Below are 18639 nucleotides of genomic sequence, written 5' to 3' on the forward strand. Positions count from 1 at the left end.
AGGTCCTAGACAGAATAACAAATATTTTAGCAGATAAGACAGTTCATATACAGTGAGGGAAAGTACTTGAACTCCTGCTGATTTAGTACGTTCGCCCACTGACAAAGAAATAATCAGTCTATAATTTTAATGGTAGGTTTATTTTAACAGTCAGAGACAGAACAAAAAAAAACAGAAAAACACACTTCAAAAAAGTTATAAATTAATTTGCATTTTAATGAGTGAAATAAGTATTTGAACTCTTTGCAAAACATGACTTAGTACTTGGAGGCAAATCCCTTGTTGGCAATCATAGAGGTCAGACATTTTTTGTAGTTGACCCCCAGGTTTGCACACATCTCCCCCCCCCCCATCCATTGGATCGGCTGCCGGCGCCGCCATCCTAACGAAGGGAAACCCTTTTCCTACTGCACATGCGTGAGTCACGCGGTGCTTTGTGAATGGTCCCGTTGTTTTCTGGGACACACACACATCCCAGAAGGAATAGGGAGAGGCAGATTAGGGAGACTGCCTAGCAACAGGGGTTTCGGGTAAGTTACATTTTATTTATTTTTTCACATTTTTTTTTACATTTTTTTTACGAATATTAATGCTATTTTTTATTTTAGGGTGGCCATCCGCTTTATGGTTTTGAGGCCGACATTTGGTAACTCAAACCTTCAACTCCCTCCACATATTTTCTATGGGATTAAGGTCTGGAGACACTCCAGGACCTTAATGTGCTTCTTCTTGAGCCACTCCTTTGTTCCCCTGCCGTGTGTTTTGGGTTATTCTCATGCTGGAATACCCATCCACGACCCATTTTCAATGCCCTGGCTGAGGGAAGGAGGTTCTCACCCAAGATTTGACTGTATATGTCCCTGTCCATCGTCCCTTTGATGTGATGAAGTTGTCCTGTCCCCTTAGAAAAAAAACACCCCCAAAGCATAATGTTTCCACCTCCGTGTTTGACGGTGGGGATGGTGTTCTTGGGGTCATAGGCAGCATTCCTCCTCCTCCAAACACCGTGAGTTGAGTTGATGCCAAAAAGCTTGATTTTGGCCTCATCTGACCACAACACTTTCACCCAGTTTTTCTTTGAATCATTCATATGTTAATTAGCAAACTTCAGACGGGCCTGTACATTTGCTTTCTTGAGCAGGGGGACCTTTTGATTGATTGCTTCTGTGGACAGGTGTCTTTTATATAGGTAACAAGCTGAGATTAGGAGCACTCCCTTTATGAGAGTGCTCCTAATCTCAGCTCATTAAAATTCAAATCAATTTATAACTTTTTTGAAATGTGTTTTTGCTGTTATACTGTCTCTCATTGTTAAAATAAACCTACCATTAAAATTATAGACTAATCGTTTCTTTGTCAGTGTGAAAACGTACAAAATCAACAGAGGATCAAATACTTTTTCCCCCTACTGTATGTGTATGTTGTATTTGCCACTGTGTGTTTAGGTACTTACGTACAATTCAGCTTGGGACTGACAAGCACCTATATATATATATATATATATATATATATATATATATATATATATATACAGTATATAGGCACCTAATGCAAGAAAATAATGAAAACATGCAATATACAAGCCAAAAGTATAAAATGTATAGCATACCTAATTTGTGTAATTTATTAATTTGTAATACATTTTATTTTGCTTTAAGGTGATTGCTATGGTGAAAGGTCTGCAAGTGCTCATGGGACGTATGGAGAGTGTCTTTAACCAAGCCATCCGCAATACCATATATGCTGCCCTGCAAGACTTTGCACAAAGCACCTTGCGGGAACCCCTACGTCAGGCTGTGCGCAAGAAGAAAAATGTTCTGATTAGGTGACAGTAAATGCATTGTGGTCCTTTTTTTTTTTTTTATATTTGATTTTTGTTGGAAGAATATTTATAGTATAGATGTGGGTTACCAGATTTAAAGGTGAAGCATTTAAAAGGCTAAAATATGATCATGTTATATATGATTGCCTCTTCTCTTGCTTCAGTGTTCTGCAGGCAATCCGCAAGACTATTTGTGACTGGGAAGCAGGACGTGAGCCGCCCAATGATCCGTGTTTGAGAGGAGAAAAGGATCCTAAAGGTGGATTCGACATTAAAGTTCCTCGCAGAGCGGTCGGCCCCTCCAGCACACAGGTCAGGATCAGTGTGTGTCTTTAAAGTGCATCTAAACCCAAAAAACTAAAAATTTATATATTGCAGCTTATCAGTGCCTACATGTGGTGTTTGAATTTGTTTTTTCAGGCTTCTTTTTCTTTATTTTCACTCAGTGATCCTGCCAGTAACACACTTCCTGTCCTAGGGGGACAACACTTACTAAGAGCCGGTTCACACATGGGCAGCATGACTTGCAGCGCGACTGCCTCAGGTGACCTGCACACGAATCAGAGGCGGCTTGCAAATTGACTTCTGTATAAAAAGTCAATGCAAGTCGCCTGAAGTCGATAAAAAGTAGTACAGGAACCTTTTGTGACTTGAGTTGCATCCTATTAGAATGGCTCCATAGTACAGAACAGGGCGTGACTTGTCAGGCGGCTAAGTCGCCTGGCAAGTCGCCCCTGTGTGAACCGGCTCTAACAGAAAAAATGTCTCCTGCGCTCGAATGTGGTGCTGGAGCTGAATTCACATCAGAGAGTTGCACTTCAAGCTTTGCTGCCCTCTAGGACTGGTGATGTCACTACAAGAAACAAACACAAAAGTTAACTCCAGCCTAGTGCATCATCCTACAAATTCACTTTATTAACAATTTTTCATAAAATGTACTCACAAATGTGCAAATAAAGAAGCCACTCATCTGTAGCTAAACGGTCCTGGAGTGTATAATCCAGGGGGCCCCTTCCTGGGTCCAGCCTGACTGACACGTTTCAAAGGTAGTGCCTTCTTCATCAGAACTACCTTTGAAACGCGTCAACCAGTCTGGACCTTGGAAGGGTCCCTCTGAATTCTGGAGTGTACTGAGTCCAGGATTGTTTAGCTACAGATGAGTGGCTTGATGAGAGTTCTTTATTCCCACATTTGTGAGTACATTTTATGACAATTTCTTATTACATTTTTGGGATAATGCTCTAGGCTGGTACGCCATTTTGTATTTGTTTCTTGTAGTGATAACACTTACTCACTGTACTGCATCAGGATGAAAAAAAAAAAACACAGGACATGACTACTTGAAACTCCCCCTGTGCTCTTGTAGATAACATATAAATGGGTAAGGTCCTGTAGTCCTCAAAACAATATAATTGATAAAAGTGCAGAACAGGCAGAGAGCACAGGAAATTATCAGCTGAGAAGGATTTTGACACTTTATCAAAAAATGCACTTTCACTGTATTTAACAGACCAAATGTGAACAAAGTCTGTTAGAATTTGTGTACACTTTAACACTTTTTTTCATTTCTGTAAGTCTGTTTGTTTTCTCTCATATTATTATCAGCCTGTTTTTTTTTTTTTTAAATGAACCTTCCGTATTCTAATGACTTATATTTACCACCTTTTTACAGTTGTACATGGTGCGTACTATGCTGGAGTCTTTAATCGCAGACAAAAGTGGTTCCAAAAAGACATTGCGTAGCAGTTTGGATGGGCCAATTGTACAGGCTATTGAAGAGTTCCATAAACAGTCCTTTTTCTTCACTCACTTGCTCAACTTCAGTGGTGCGTACAAGCTATATAAGTAGCCAACTTGTTAATGGGTAGCCATCTTGTTACTTTTACCAGAAATGCAAAGAAAAAAAATGAAGGGACTGTTCACACATAAACTTGTATTAAAATGCATAAAAATGCTTGAAAAATGTATGTGCATTGCCTTCCATTGATGTGCATTTGTTATGCGTGTTGACACACAATTTAACATGAGCTGATACGCATTTTATATGTGTTATATTGCTATGTATTTTGTAGATTTTTTCCATGACATACTTTTCCTGTTTGGGTCATTGTATAGGACAAAATAATAGAAAGCATTTTCCTTGCGCCAACATGGCAGGATACTACCACATATAGTATATCCTGCCAGGGACTGACGCCAGGAAAGGAAAATGACGGTAAGTATTTGGTCTAATTTTCAGTTTTTCTGGTGCCAATATGGCAGCATATATGTGGTAGTATGTTGCCATGGACTGGCATCAGGAAAGGAAAATTACGGCAAGTATTTTATACAATTTTCTGTTTTCCTGGCGCCAATATGGCAGCATAACCTTAACAATATGGCAGCATGACCTTAAAATGCTACATGTAGGCATTTTAACCTCCTCGCGCCCGCCCTATAGCCGATTTACGGCCGTAGAGCAGGCGCGTTCGTTTGGGCGGTCGTCCCTGGACGGCCTGATGTTTACTTCCGCAATGCGCGCCGCCGTGGGCGCGCATCGCGGAAGTTCTGTGTTCGCCGTGTCCCCCGGGGACAGGCAAACACAGATCGCTGTAAACGGCCAATCACAGCGGCCGTTTACAGCGTGATCGGCGTGTCCAATGGGAGATGATCTCATATGTAAACATATGAGATCATCTCGCAGCGCCGCTCTCCTTCCTCGCACAGACAGTGCGAGAGGGGAGAGATGAACGGCTGCAGCGGCAGCCGTTCTGATTCCGGAAAAAAAAAAAAAAAAAAAATGAAATAAAAAGTGCCATCCGCCCCCAGCAGTGCCATCCGCCCCCAGCAGTGCCATCCGCCCCCAGCAGTGCTATCTGCCCCAGTGCCATCCACCCCAGTGCTACCTGCCCCCAGTGCCATCCACCCCAGTGCTACCTGCCCCCAGTGCCATCCACCCCAGTGCTACCTGCCCCCAGTGCCATCCACCCCAGTGCTACCTGCCCCCAGTGCCATCCACCCCAGTGCTACCTGCCCCCAGTGCCATCCACCCCAGTGCTACCTGCCCCCAGTGCCATCCACCCCAGTGCTACCTGCCCCCAGTGCCATCCACCCCAGTGCCACCTGCCGTCAGTGCCACCTGCCCCCAGTGCCACCTGCCGTCAGTGCCACCTGCCGTCAGTGCCACCTGCCGTCAGTGCCACGTGTCATCAGTGCCACATAGTGCCATCTGTCATCAGTGCCACGTATCAGTGCCATTTGTCATCAGTGCCACCTGTCAGTGTCACGTGCCATCTGTTGTCAGTGTCACGTGTCATCAATGCCACTTATCAGTGCCATCTGTCATCAGTGTCACGCGTCATCGGTGGCATGTATTAGTGCCATCTGTCATCGGTGGCACATATTAGTGCCACGTATTAGTGCCATCTGTCATCGGTGCCACGTTTCAGTGCCACGTGTCATCAGTGCCACGTATTAGTGCCACGTGTCATCAGTGCCACGTATAAGTGCCACGCGTCATCAGTGCCACATATTAGTGCCATCTGTCATCAGTGCCACATATTAGTGCCATCTGTCATCAGTGCCACCTGTCATCATTGCCACGTATCAGTGCCATCTGTCATCAGTGTCACGTGTCATTGTCCTGGTGCTTCAAAAGTGTAATAAATAGTCAACAAGTTAGATGTGTAACTTATGTTCCTAGAACACATGATGGCGCTACCTGCATGTTGGGCCTCTCTATGTGGCCAGGCTGTGAAAAAGTCCCACACATGTGGTATTGTAATACTCAGGAGGAGTAGCAGAATTTTTTGGGGGGTGTCATTTGTGGTATACACATGCCACGTGAGAGAAATAACCTATTACAATGACAATTTTGTGGAGAAAAAAAAAAAAAATGAAAAATCTTAATTTTGCAAAGAATTGTGGGAAAAAAATGACAACATCAAAAAGCTCACTATACCTCTTACTAAATAACTTGGAATGTCTACTTTCCAAAAAGGGGTCATTTGGGGGGTATTTGTACTTTCCTGACTTGTTCGGGTCACAAGAAGCGAGATAGGCCACCAGTACATCAGATGTGATCAATTTTGTGCGATTCGCACCACAGCTTGTAGACTCTCTAACTTTCACAAAGACCAAATAATATCCACTAATTTGGGTTATTTTTACCAAAGACATGTAGCAGTATAAATTGTGACCAAAATTTATGAAGAAAAATTAATAATTTGCATAATTCTGTCACAGAAACAAAGAAATATGCGTTTTTTTTCAAAATTTTCGGTCTTTTTTCATTTATAGCGCAAAAAATAAAAACCCCAGAGGTGATCAAATACCACCAAAAGAAAGCTCTATTTGTGGGAAAAAAAGGACAAAAAATTCATTTGGGTACAGTGTTGCATGACTGAGTAATTGTCATTCAAAGTGTGAGAGCACCGAAAGCTGAAAATTGGTCTGGGCAGGAAGGTGTTTAAGTGCCCTGTAAGCAAGTGGTTAATGCAACGTAATGCATGTCAACACATGTAAATGCACATCAACACAATGCAATGCAAGTCTATTGGGGGGAAAAATTTGAAATTGTACCAAATACTTACTGAAATTTTTCTTATCAAGTGCCAGTCCATGGCAGCATATATGTGGTAGTATGCTGCCATGAACTGGCACTTGATAAGAAAAATATCAGTAAGTATTTGGTACAATTTCTATTTTTTTCCCCCAATAGACTTGCATTGCATTGTGTTGATGTGCATTTACATGTGTTGACATGCATTACGTTGCATTAAAATGAATACATGTAGCATTTTAAGGTCACACTGCACTTCACATGACACTAGCATTGTTGTGTCAAAAGAACACATAGAAAATAATTGTTTTCTATGTGTCCATGCAGTGTCCATGTGTTCTTTGATGTAAGATCACTTCAAAAACAGAGTAGTACAACATTTTGGAGCGACGCAGGACCCCTTCATCAGGCATGACCACTTCCAGAGCGGTAAAACCCTGAACAGGGCCTAAAACTTACCAGCAATTACTTTGACAGTCACGGCCTAAAGCTGGTCACCATGTTATAGTACAATTGTACAGCGTGCTATAGATTTCCAAACAACTACATAATTTAGGAGTACATGTACACATGGTCGTTTATAGTCGTTCCTAGGCAGTTGAGTTGAGAGAGAGAGAGAGATAATTTTCCAATTGCAAATGGTTAGAAAAGATTTCCCATTCAAAAAATTGTAAACGAAAACGTTCATTAACGCCCCTAAACGCGGCATGTGAATGTACCAAAACTGACTTTTGAATCATCCAATGTACATGAAGCCTAAGTGTGCAGAAACAGTTTACTTAGTTTCCTAAATACACTTGTAAACTATTTTTCGGACGGACATCCTGTTGCTAGGCAGATTAGAAACAAGAAGTCTAATTATAGACATTTTTTTTTCTAATCTACCTAGCAACAGCAGCAGAGAGAGAGAGATAACAATGAGGAAGGAACTTTCAAGTGCAGGACTAGCACTTAAAGGCACAGAAAACATTTTACAAAGAAAAAATAATTATATCGCTTTTTTTTTCCTGCAACAAAAAACTGGTGGGGCGCTGCCCCAGGAGTCCCTATGGGCAAGCCTCTACTGCACCATTTAATATGTATGGTTTAGTTACAGTTGTCTGAGCATGTTCAGCCAGGTGGAAATACCCTTTGCCACTTGGCAGACTTAAACTTTCCAAAGTGTATATGTGTATGTGTTTGTAAGCGCATCGTGGACCCTGCGGGGTAAAGGACCGCTCTATAACAAGGTGCAACTCAACTAAATCCAAACTGGACCAAAGTGGTACAACAAGTAGTTGTACAACTGGGATATGTGATCACATGCATGACGAAGGGGTCCTGCGTGGCTCCGAAACATGGCACCTTCCTTTGTGATGTGATATTTTACATTAAAACTTGGGACGAAAATTGCCCACCTATGGTGTGCTGATGTTTCCAGGACCCAACTGGTAATCGCTGGAGCACGCACCATTTTATGAGCCATAGATACCAGGAACGTGTGCGATAGGAATATTGATCAGACTTATAATAAACACGCACTCACTGTCCAGGGATCCAGTGCCGTCCTCCCCCGGGCCAGTTCTTTGTCAGCCTTCGGGTCCCCGACACCGGCATAGTCACTGTGGAAAGCTGGCTGGGATTCCTTATGGCTTCACAGCCAGCTTCCCACTGCACAGACACGAGAAGGGCTGCGCTTTGTAAATGGTCCCGCAGCCTTCTGGGACCTATGAAGTGTCCCAGAAGGTTGTAGGAAGCAGGGGAGCTTTCGGTGGAATCAATCTCGCTGGAAGTGGAAGCAGGTGCCTGTCAAAAGCAGGTACCTGTTACCCCCCCCCCAAAAAAAAAGTGCCAAAAGTAGAAGAGGGAGGAGGAGAGCATAAAGTAGAACTTCCCCTTGAAGGTGAAATTCTGCTTTAACCAAAATCTTGCAAAACAATAGGGGGGAATTCACTAAAACTGGAGCACACAGAATCTGGTAAAGCTGTGCATGGTAGCCAATCATCTGCTAACTTTAGCTTGTTCAGTGAAGCTTTGACAAAAAAAAACCTTGATGCTGATTGGTTACCATACAGAGCTGCACCAGATTTTGCACTCTCCGGTTTTAGTAAATCAACTCCTAAGTGACAAAAAAGTCTTTAAAGTGAACAAGAATATTCAATTTGAGGCTTTTCTTCCTATTATTTGCTAGTCAGTGACAAAATCTTGTGATTATTTTTTATAAAAACATGCTCCCCTAAACCAAATTGTCCCAACCAGCTGGAGAAACCTCTCAACTTAGTTATATCCTTTTCCATCATGGAAAGGATATAGTGTTTAATTAGGTAAAGCAACTCCGGTTCTCCTCAGTTCGCTTTGATTATAATAAGGACAATAAACATTCCAGCAGGGGAACAGGCAGTGCAAGTGCTTCACAACGCTAGTAATGTGAGGCTTAACAGGTCTTGTGACACACTTGTGTCCCTCCAGGATCATCATCTGGTACACGCAGTAGCTTGGCCTGACACGTTTCGAGGTTCCAAAGTACCATAGGTTGCCTAATCTTGTTCACTTTATTGACTTCTTTCACTTATTGTTTTGCTCTATTTTGATTGTATTTGAAACAATATTTAATTTTTTTATTATTAATTTTATTGTTTTATTGTAGTACTTCATGTTTGTTTTATTCACACTAATTTACAGTAGCAGATTATTTAGAATTGCTTTGTTTAGGTAGTCAGCTCAGAAACATATTAATTTTGTAGTTAAAAATTAAATGTGGTTAGTTGCTATGGGGATGATTTACTAAAAGTGGAGAGTGTAAAGTCTGGTGCAGCTCTGCATAGAAACCAATGCTTATTGTGTATTGCACAGCACAATGCCACTTGTCAATGACTTCAATGAATTTCTGTTTGTGTCCCCTTTGTCCCCTCCTCAGAGGCTTTGCAGCAGTGTTGTGACCTGTCCCAGCTCTGGTTCCGGGAATTCTTCCTTGAACTTACCATGGGTCGACGTATTCAGTTCCCTATTGAGATGTCAATGCCTTGGATCCTGACTGATCACATCCTAGAGACCAAGGAGCCTTCCATGATGGAGTAAGAGATTACAAATAAAGCTGCTGCAATTGCTATTCATGTTCAACAATATGCCACCTTCCCTAAATATAGGCTGTATAGAAAGAGACCCCGTCACTGCTACTAGATTCTGACACTTGTTTGTGTGTAATTTCCCTGGGTTTCTGTGTTGCCTGCTATGTATTAGCATATCGTTGCAGCTCCTATCACAGCCTTACAATATATTAATTAATAGCACCAAGGCTTTGTGTGGGAACTACAGGGATATGGTAATGATACAGCGGACACAGTAATAGGAGTAAGAGCGAGCAAAGGGATGCGGCGCACATGGAAGTGTTAGATTGGATGATTAGAGCAGCACCTGTTATTCCAAAACACAAAAGTCGAAATCACCAGAGGGACTAATAGTGAGTAAAATAAATAGAATAAAGTGATAATAAAAGCTCAGTGTTTTTTTTTGTCCACAACAATCATGTTATACTTACCTGTTTACCAATACTTTTGCAAAAAGCAGCCCCAATCCTCCTCTTCTCATGTCCCACACCGGCGCTCCTGGCCCCTACCCCCCTGCTGAGTGCCCCCATAGTAAGCCGATTGCTATGGGAGCACTTGTGCATGCTCACTCCTGAGCCGCCTCTGTGCATCTATAAGACACATAGAGTGTGGCTCAGCCCTGTCCCCCCACTCTCTACTCACTGGCTGTGATTGACAGCAGTGAGAGCCAATTGCTCTCGATGCTGTGTCTTGGCCAATGAGGAGAGAGAGACCAGCCAGAGCTGCTACTCCCTTGCACAGTGCTGGATCAAGGTCAGGCTCAGGTAAGTATTACAGGGGGCTGAGGGGGAGCACCACACAGAAGGTTGTTTTACCCTCATGTATAAAATGCATGAAGGTAAAAAAAAACAAATACTTTACAACCAATTTAATATAATAATTTTAGGTGCTAACATCCTTTTTCCACATACCAAAAACCAAGTCTGTCATTATTTTTCACAGTACTGAAATAGTTCCCTGACTTTCCTGCCAATGATGTCTCGCGGTTGCTAAGCTTGCTATACAAGCTACGGTTTGACTGTACAATTTATAGTTGAACTCCAGGCAAACAGATATGTATTTGAAATACATATACAAGAGCTGTTTTACTTGCTAAAGGATATTTATTTTTGTCCTTTTAGGCCTGAGATGAATGCGGTCAGCAGCCCCGGAGTCCGGTGCATTTCTGTTCACTGGTTCAGGTGGGATTTAGTTGTGAATTTTTGCTTGAATTCGCACCTGAACCGGACCCAAAAACGCACAGGGCCCTTTATAAAAACTGCACCGCGGCCCCCCTGGACATGTGTGAACCAGCTCCATTGACAGTCAGTCACATTCACATGTCATGCATATTGGATGCAGCTTAAAACGCACCCAGTTCACATATATGTGCACCCAGCCTTACACAGCTCTGCTGCAGTTTTTCTTATACCTACCAGTGGCGGCTGGTGAAGTTTTAGGATGGGGGGCGCAAGACCCCGCCCCCTCCATGTTTGGCTAATCCCACTTCTCATAAGCCACACTCCTTATAAAATTCACCCACTCCGTCCCCTGTATTCCACTTGCTTCCACTCATAGTGTCAGGAGTATACAGCTCAGCATCACAGGACAGAGTATACAGCCCCAGCATCACAGGACAGAGTATACAGCCCCAGCATCACAGGACAAAGTATACAGCCCCAGCATCACAGGACAAAGTATACAGCCCCAGCATCACAGGACAGAGTATACAGCCCCAGCATCACAGGACAGAGTATACAGCCCCAGCATCACAGGACAGAGTATACAGCCCCAGCATCATAGGACAGAGAATACAGCCCCAGCATCACAAATCATGGTATATAGCACAGCCTTACAGATTGGCGCAAACAAACTAAACAATTACACTGTTAGTGTAGTGTAAGTTTAAGATATTGGTATGGCTGCCAAATCCAAGCATCTATTTCATCAAATGTAGGGTGGGGCGGCGCCGCCACTGTCTTTAGGGGAGAGGAGGGATAGCTGACAATGGATGCCCCATAGTAAGCCTATGGGTGAAGTCACAACTCTTGCATTATATGGGTTGTCAGGGTTCTGTCCTTGGGAGGTGAGCCTACCCTCCCTTTGCATTCCTCTTGCCGGACAAGTCCTGGTAGCTGGAGACAAGCAGTTCACATTTTTATCGCTAGCTGCGGTGGGGACATATTGTCCAACATCACAGTTAGCATTACAGGGCACCTAAAAACATGGGACAAAGTACATGTAGTACTTTGCCCCATGGGGTAGTGAATGATGTAAAGAAATTTAAAGGAAAACCTCTTTAATGCCAACTATGTCTACAGAAGAATGGCACCATATTTCTTATTTACATATGCTGATTCATTTGTACATTATCCACCAAACTTATCTATTCCCTGTTCATTTACATACAATGGAATATATGGTTAACTCTAACTGCCTACAATGTTCTCAACCCCATATAAATTTTATAGATTTTATTTGGAGATGCCCTGTGATCTTTGAGTTCTGGAAGCAGGTAGGCACCATGTTAACTACCTTTCTGCAACTCCTTCTCTGCTATACACCTGACATTTGTCAGTTTGGTATACTAAATGAACAATGTAGGACAAACAACACTAGAATATGCCTAAGAGAAACACTGTTTAGCCATTAAATGTATAAACCCATCCTCTCCAACAATAGCTCTATGAAAATCATTAATCAACCCGATTATTCCTGAGGAAAAAAGATATTTGAGAAAATAAACAGTTCACTCTAATTTCATAAAATTTGGGACCAATAGTATTCTCTAAGTTTGACTTTATTCACTAAGCCATACTCTGAATTTGACTTTATTCACTAAGCCATAATGCATAATACATGTGCCACTTGTCATAACAATCGTTATTTTTATTAATGTAGTTACTATTTTCAGCTCTCAAAGGCTTTAATTTTTGCAAATAATGATTGTTATGACATGTGGGGTGGGGGGGGTGCTGACGCTGGCTTCCGAAAATCACTTGTAGTTGATAAGCGGGGGGCTGCCGCTGAATTTGTACCTATGAGAAGGCATAGAGAGCTTCTGTTTTACCTGTTGATGCTCCTCTCATGTTCACCAGAGGACAGGAGTGCCGCCGTTAATTCCTATGAGTGACGTTGGAATGATAACAGAGAGTGCTGCCCATATCCTAGAAAGTGAAAGTGAAATCCGCACTGCCAGTCGATCGCACCGGAAGCTTTGGCGCGATCGACTGCACCACAGATGATGTTTTTTGCAGCAAATGAAGTGCCTCGTCTGAAATCTCGTGATTGCATAGACGTGGCGCTTCCAATGTGGCACTGCGCCTGGCGCTAGCACGCGGTGCACACAAGGACCGTTTTTTAAAATGTTTTTTTCTTAAAGGGACATGTTTAAATACATTTTTTTTTTACTGCCGGGGGGGGGGGGGGGCGCCACTGATACCTACCTTCTCCCCTTGCCCACCCTGTGATTGTACAGTGAAAGGAGAAGCAGCATATTGATGAGCTCATCTCTGTGTCACGCTGCTGTGATTTTATCAGCATGCTCCTTGGATTATAGCACACCTTATTAGCTCCTTGTGCTGCATCTTCCTCGCTCTCTCTTTACTGTGCTGTACAGGGCCTTGATACCAAATCAAATTCAGGTACTCACATTGCTTGCATGTAAAAATTACATTTAAGGATATATTTATGAATATATTTCAATATTTGGTGTCTTTTATATCTGCATGGTGTTCAGAAACTGTGAGAATATGCTTAAACAATTCATTCAATTTAAATGTTATCAGGCAGGCTCTTGCACAACATAACTGGTGGTGGATCTGCAATGATTGTACAATCAGACTGTAACCTATATGGTCAGCTTTAGACATCACTGCACCGGACCATACACAAACTGATATGTGCATCTTTTGGAATGGAATAACATGTAATCATAAGGGAATAATAACAAAGTGGCTGCATTTTATTTCACAGGTATGTGTTATATCCCCTGGACCTGTACAATGACAGTGCCTACTATGCCCTCACCAAGTTTAAGAAGCAGTTTCTCTATGATGAAATAGAAGCTGAGGTAGGTTGCCTACATATTTTAACTAACTCACTGTACACCTTTATTATCCAAAACATGGCCGGATGATTTTACCAAGCCCTTATTTGTCATTAGCCTCAATTCCCCCATTATCAACTCGTGCAATTTACAATACTCCATAAAAATGTTAGCCCTCCATTGAAGTAACCCTTATTCAATTTTATAATGTTAATAGTAAATGTGCTGCCCAAGGACAGATGCCACAAGATTGCCTGTATTAGTCAGAAAAACCTCTACTGTGTCCCTCTCTGACTTAAGCTTCGTACAAACGATCAGATTGCTGGCCAAAAAATCGTCAGATTTTTATCCGAAGGGCGTGTGTCGGGGACTTGTCTTGCATACAAACGCTACACAATTGTCGGCCAACAAACACGAACGTAGTGACATACGTGGAATTTCAGCTCTTGAGCGCCACCCTTTGGGCACCTTCTGCTAATGACGTTGGTGAGCATTGGTTCCGAATATGCGTGTTTGTACTTTGGACTTTTGTGTGACGGACTTATGTACAAACGATAGGAAAATCTGACAACAGACCGTTCTCCACCGAAAATTTACTAGCCTGCCATCCAAAATTTGTTGGCGGAAAGTTGGACAAAAATTCTCTGATGGAGCGTACTAACGGTCGGATTTTAGGTAAACAGTCTGTCATCACACAATTCCCTGATGAAAATCCAATTGTGTATGCTAGGTTCTCACTTTTGCAGTTTCCTGTGGCTGTGTTTGTGCAGCCACAGCCGCCTTTTCATTTCAGTGGGCTGCTGAACCTGTGTGAAATGCATGAAAAAAATCCCTGACCCTTTTCTAAAACTGTAACTGCACTGGCACCATTTGTTTCTGTGCATGGGGAAACTCACTGCATTTTGCAATGCGTAAGGGTGCCATTAATAGATTATGGCACCTCCATGAATCTACTAAACAGCAGCATGCTTTTGCTGTGGTTACCAGCTGGTGCAAGAACGCATGCAATTTGCGCGCCATCCCACAACTGAAATAGTGTAAACCTAGCCCTAATTTCACTTTGTTACTGAGAGCATAGGTTTGACTTTACATATGGTTTAAATATACAGACATGATAAAAAACTTTGGAAAAAATCTTGTTAGCCCCCTTGTGATAGAAATAAAGTTAAATGAAAAAAAAAGTAATTATATTAAAATGTAATCTTAAAAAAAAAATTATCGTAACTTCCATTGCCCTGCACACACCTGTAAATGCAAACACATGCACAAGGTGTGCACATGTATGTAGACCACGATCGCACCACACTTGTGAAATATCGTCATAACCATCAGAGTGAGAACAGTAATTCCAGGGCCATAATTCACTGTTAACTCTAAACGAATGAGCTATAAAGGCTTTTTACGGTTTGCCTATGGAGAATTTCAGGTGTGATCGTTTTTCATGATATTATGGGTGCATGCAGTTTTAGAACTTGAAATGTTTGGTACCTATTTACAGTTGTTTTATATTTTACCAAGACATTGGGTACTGTATTATGTTTGTTTACATGAAAATTTACAGATTTTGATAAACAGTTGCGCACATTTCGTGGAACATAAAAAATGACAACTACCGTCTTTTTATTCTACAGGGCCTCTGCTTTTAGAAAATACTTAATGTTCTGGGGTTTTTAAGTCATTTTATAGCCAAAATTCAGATTTTAGCTTGCCTGCAAAAACAGAAGAAAATGTTTTAGAGGGGAAGTGGTTAACTAGTTTTATTTTCTTTTCTCTTATAGGTGAATTTGTGCTTTGACCAGTTTGTGTACAAGTTATCTGATCAGATCTTTGCCTATTACAAAGCCATGTCTGGCAGGTATGAACAGACACTCTTGTGCATTAGGTTTCTTAACAGTGCCCTGTAAACGAAGCCCTGGTTCACACCAGTGCGGCTTTAAAATCCTGCTACTTCAGAGCGATTTAAAAGCAGCAGATCAGTACGATTTGAACCTCCAATATCATTGAGGCTTGCGACTTCATTTAACAGAAGTCAATGCAAGTCGCAATGAAATCGAAAAAAAGTAGTGCAGGAAACTTTTTCAAAGTCGCTGCGACATGAGTTGTGGCAAATTGAACGGTTCCATTGCCGGCAATGGGGTGTGACTTCTCGTGCGATTTGGAAATGTCAAATCACATGACAAATCACACCGGTGTGAACGAGAGCTAAGTTATATTGTCAACCCAATGCTTGCTTTCATTCTCTGTACTACAGTTGAAATAGGGCGATGTCAAAGACAAGTGAATCGATTTAAACAGGCATTCTTCTTCCTTCAGTGTTTTGCTTGATAAACGATTTCGGGCGGAGTGTAAAAACTACGGGGTAATTATTCCATATCCCCCATCGAATCGCTATGAAACGCTACTCAAGCAACGCCATGTTCAGGTGAGCTTATTGATATTAATAATACAAGTAAGAAGAATGTATTTATGTAGAAAGACTTATTACTCTATGTCTGCATGGAGGATGTTGCCTTTGTAATGGTATTTGGCACACAGCTGGAGGCAAATCCTGGATGCAAATAAACAGCAGGGACATTACTAAAGCACAAAAAGCAATAACCTATCATATTACTTTATGAAATGTACACATAAGTACTCTAAAGTAAAAATGTAAAAACAGAAAGCAACCCTTTTTTAACAGACAAAAACCTGATATCTGATTGGCTGCTGTGCGTTGCTACACTTTGTATATTCTCATTGCTCAGTGTGTAAATAAACATTATAAACTCACTCTTGCCTTTACATCTCACACAGCTCCTCGGAAGATCTATTGACTTGAACAGGCTGATCACTCAGCGGATCTCTGCTGCGATGTACAAGTCTCTTGATCAGGCAATCAGTCGCTTTGAGAGTGAAGACCTCACCTCCATAGTGGTGGGTGTTTTTTGCTATTGCAACTTTTTTAAAGTGAACGTATTACCATCTACTGCAACTGTGCTTAGTTTTCTCCTGTCTAAACTTTCTTTTGCGTTCTACTATGGTAGACTACAGAACACCTTCCCCTTATGGTATGGAGATGAGAGAAAGGGGGGGGGGTGTCCTGTAGTCCAGAAGAAGAGAACTGCTTAGGATTTCAGTGCAGCAGAAGTGGAGTTTTCAGTTTAAACAGGAAGTTAGGAGCACACTGGATTACTGCCAGGTCAACAGGTATTTTGTTCTGTGCCTACAGCTTTTTAAATGGACAAAATATGGGGAAATGTACATGTATTGCAAACGTACTGCATATGTTTTTTTCCAGACATACACTTTAAGTATATGACCCTTTTACTTTTCTTACACAGAAAGAAGTACCTGTTCAGATTGATCTCTAGTAAGTGTGTAATGGTAGCTTAAAGGGAAAGTAAAGCAGAATTATGTCAAAGTGATTGTGATGAGGGAGGCGAGGACAATCTCTAGTATAGGAAATTCACTGATTTAGTAGCATTAAGTGGGTGAATGAGGAGCGTTTTGTAAAGCCCCATACACACTATCAGATTTTCTGCTGATTTTTTCCTTCAGATTTACCAAAACCATGTAATCTAAGGTCAAACCTTAGGAGTTTCAATTTGTTTGCAATCAGACAGGCCCTCGCACTACATGGTTTTGGTAAATCTGAAGGAAAAAATCAACAGAAAATCTGATAGTATGTATGGGGCTTTACTGTTACTTTCTTTTTTATACCCAAGGCTCAGTTATAACAAAACTCTGGATTCTTGATTGGCTGTTTTTGCTTTAGGAGTTGGAATGGCTACTTGATATCAACCGCCTCACTCATCGGCTCCTCTCCAAACACCTGACCCTCGACAGTTTTGATGCCATGTTTCGAGAGGCCAATCATAACGTATCTGCTCCATACGGCAGAAATACACTGCATGTTTTCTGGGAGCTCAACTTCGACTTCCTACCCAACTACTGTTATAATGGCTCTACAAACAGGTGAGTAAAAATGATAGGGTGTAACTTGTTCTTCCAAGAGAGATATATATTTTTGTCTTTTTAATATAAAATAGCTACCGCATCTGTATACCTGGGAAAATCATACTTATCACATTTTTCTTTCCTCCTGCTGTCTTCTGGGGGCAGTGCTGAGATAATGCATGGTTCTGCCAGTGTAGATTTTATTATCTGATAAACACATCTGCAGATGTTTGAACACATATGACCCTGCATATAGAGAATGGGGGTTATTTACGAAAGGCAAATCCACTTTGCACTACAAGTGAAGTCGCTATAAATCCGAGGGGGGCATGCAAAGAAAATAAAAAACAGCATTTTAGCTTGCATGTGATTGGATGATAAAATCAGCAGAGCTTCCCCTCATTTCAGATCTTCCCCCCAGATTTACAGTGACTGCACTTCCAAGTGCACTTGCAGTGCAAAGTGGATTTGCCTTTACTAAATAACCTCCAATGTGTTGCTCCTGGCTACCTCCAGTGTCATTTACTTTACCAAAAGATTAGACCATGATTTGATCTTTGCTGTTATTATTATTATACAGGATCTATATAGCGCCAACAGTCTGTGCAGCGCTTTACAACATGGGGCAGACAGTACAGTTACAATACAAATCAATACAGGAGGGGTCAAAGGGCCCTGCTTGTTAGAGATTACAATCTGATATGAAATATGAAATGTCACACTGGTCTAGTCATGTTACTAAAGCCGAGTACACACGAGCGGATTGTATGGCCTACTTAGTCTGTCATACAATCCGACGGACAGTCCGTCATACTTTCGAATGAATGGACTTGACCATACACGGATGCACAAACAGTCCGTCGAAAGCTTGCGCGATGACGTGTACAGCACGTACGACGGGACTAGAAATAGGAAGTCCAATACACAGCAATGCAACCTTTCGCCGTGTAAATCCTTTCTGAGCATGTGCCATTCTTAGTCCGTCGAACTAGCCTACTGACGAGCGGATTGTCCGCTGAAATCAAAGTATGACGGACAGTATTACGGAAATTCCGAAATACTTAGTACGCCGGACTGCACGCTGAAAAAGTCCGCTGAAGCCCACACACGAGCGGACTGTCCGCTGAAATGTGTTTCGACGGACTAAGTAGGCCATACAGTCCGCCCGTGTGTACGCGGCTTAAAGATCTAGTATTTTGATCACGTGACCAGTACTGGATAGAGCACA

The 18639-nt window shown here is 41.9% G+C and overlaps 1 protein-coding gene and 1 long non-coding RNA gene across 3 annotated transcripts in view; one reads left to right on the forward strand and one right to left on the reverse strand.

The window, feature by feature from the left end:
* CYFIP2 (cytoplasmic FMR1 interacting protein 2) overlaps positions 1-18639 on the forward strand; it is a 137431-nt gene that overhangs the window by 95490 nt on the left and 23302 nt on the right. For both annotated transcript variants that reach the window (XM_077468404.1, XM_077468405.1), the window contains exons 15-23: positions 1659-1825; positions 1987-2134; positions 3495-3648; positions 9259-9415; positions 13403-13499; positions 15254-15330; positions 15789-15897; positions 16269-16388; positions 17230-17429. In XM_077468404.1, coding sequence (XP_077324530.1) covers positions 1659-1825; positions 1987-2134; positions 3495-3648; positions 9259-9415; positions 13403-13499; positions 15254-15330; positions 15789-15897; positions 16269-16388; positions 17230-17429 — 1229 coding nt within the window. The remainder of the gene's footprint in view (positions 1-1658; positions 1826-1986; positions 2135-3494; positions 3649-9258; positions 9416-13402; positions 13500-15253; positions 15331-15788; positions 15898-16268; positions 16389-17229; positions 17430-18639) is intronic.
* The window catches only part of LOC143960116 (uncharacterized), an 84017-nt gene that overhangs the window by 62725 nt on the left and 2653 nt on the right, over positions 1-18639 (reverse strand). The window lies entirely within an intron of this gene.

Source organism: Lithobates pipiens, unplaced genomic scaffold, assembly GCF_037356315.1.
Source record: "Lithobates pipiens isolate NorthernLeopardFrog02 unplaced genomic scaffold, aLitPip1_a1.2 Scaffold_8, whole genome shotgun sequence".
In the NCBI taxonomy this organism is placed as follows: domain Eukaryota; kingdom Metazoa; phylum Chordata; class Amphibia; order Anura; family Ranidae; genus Lithobates; species Lithobates pipiens.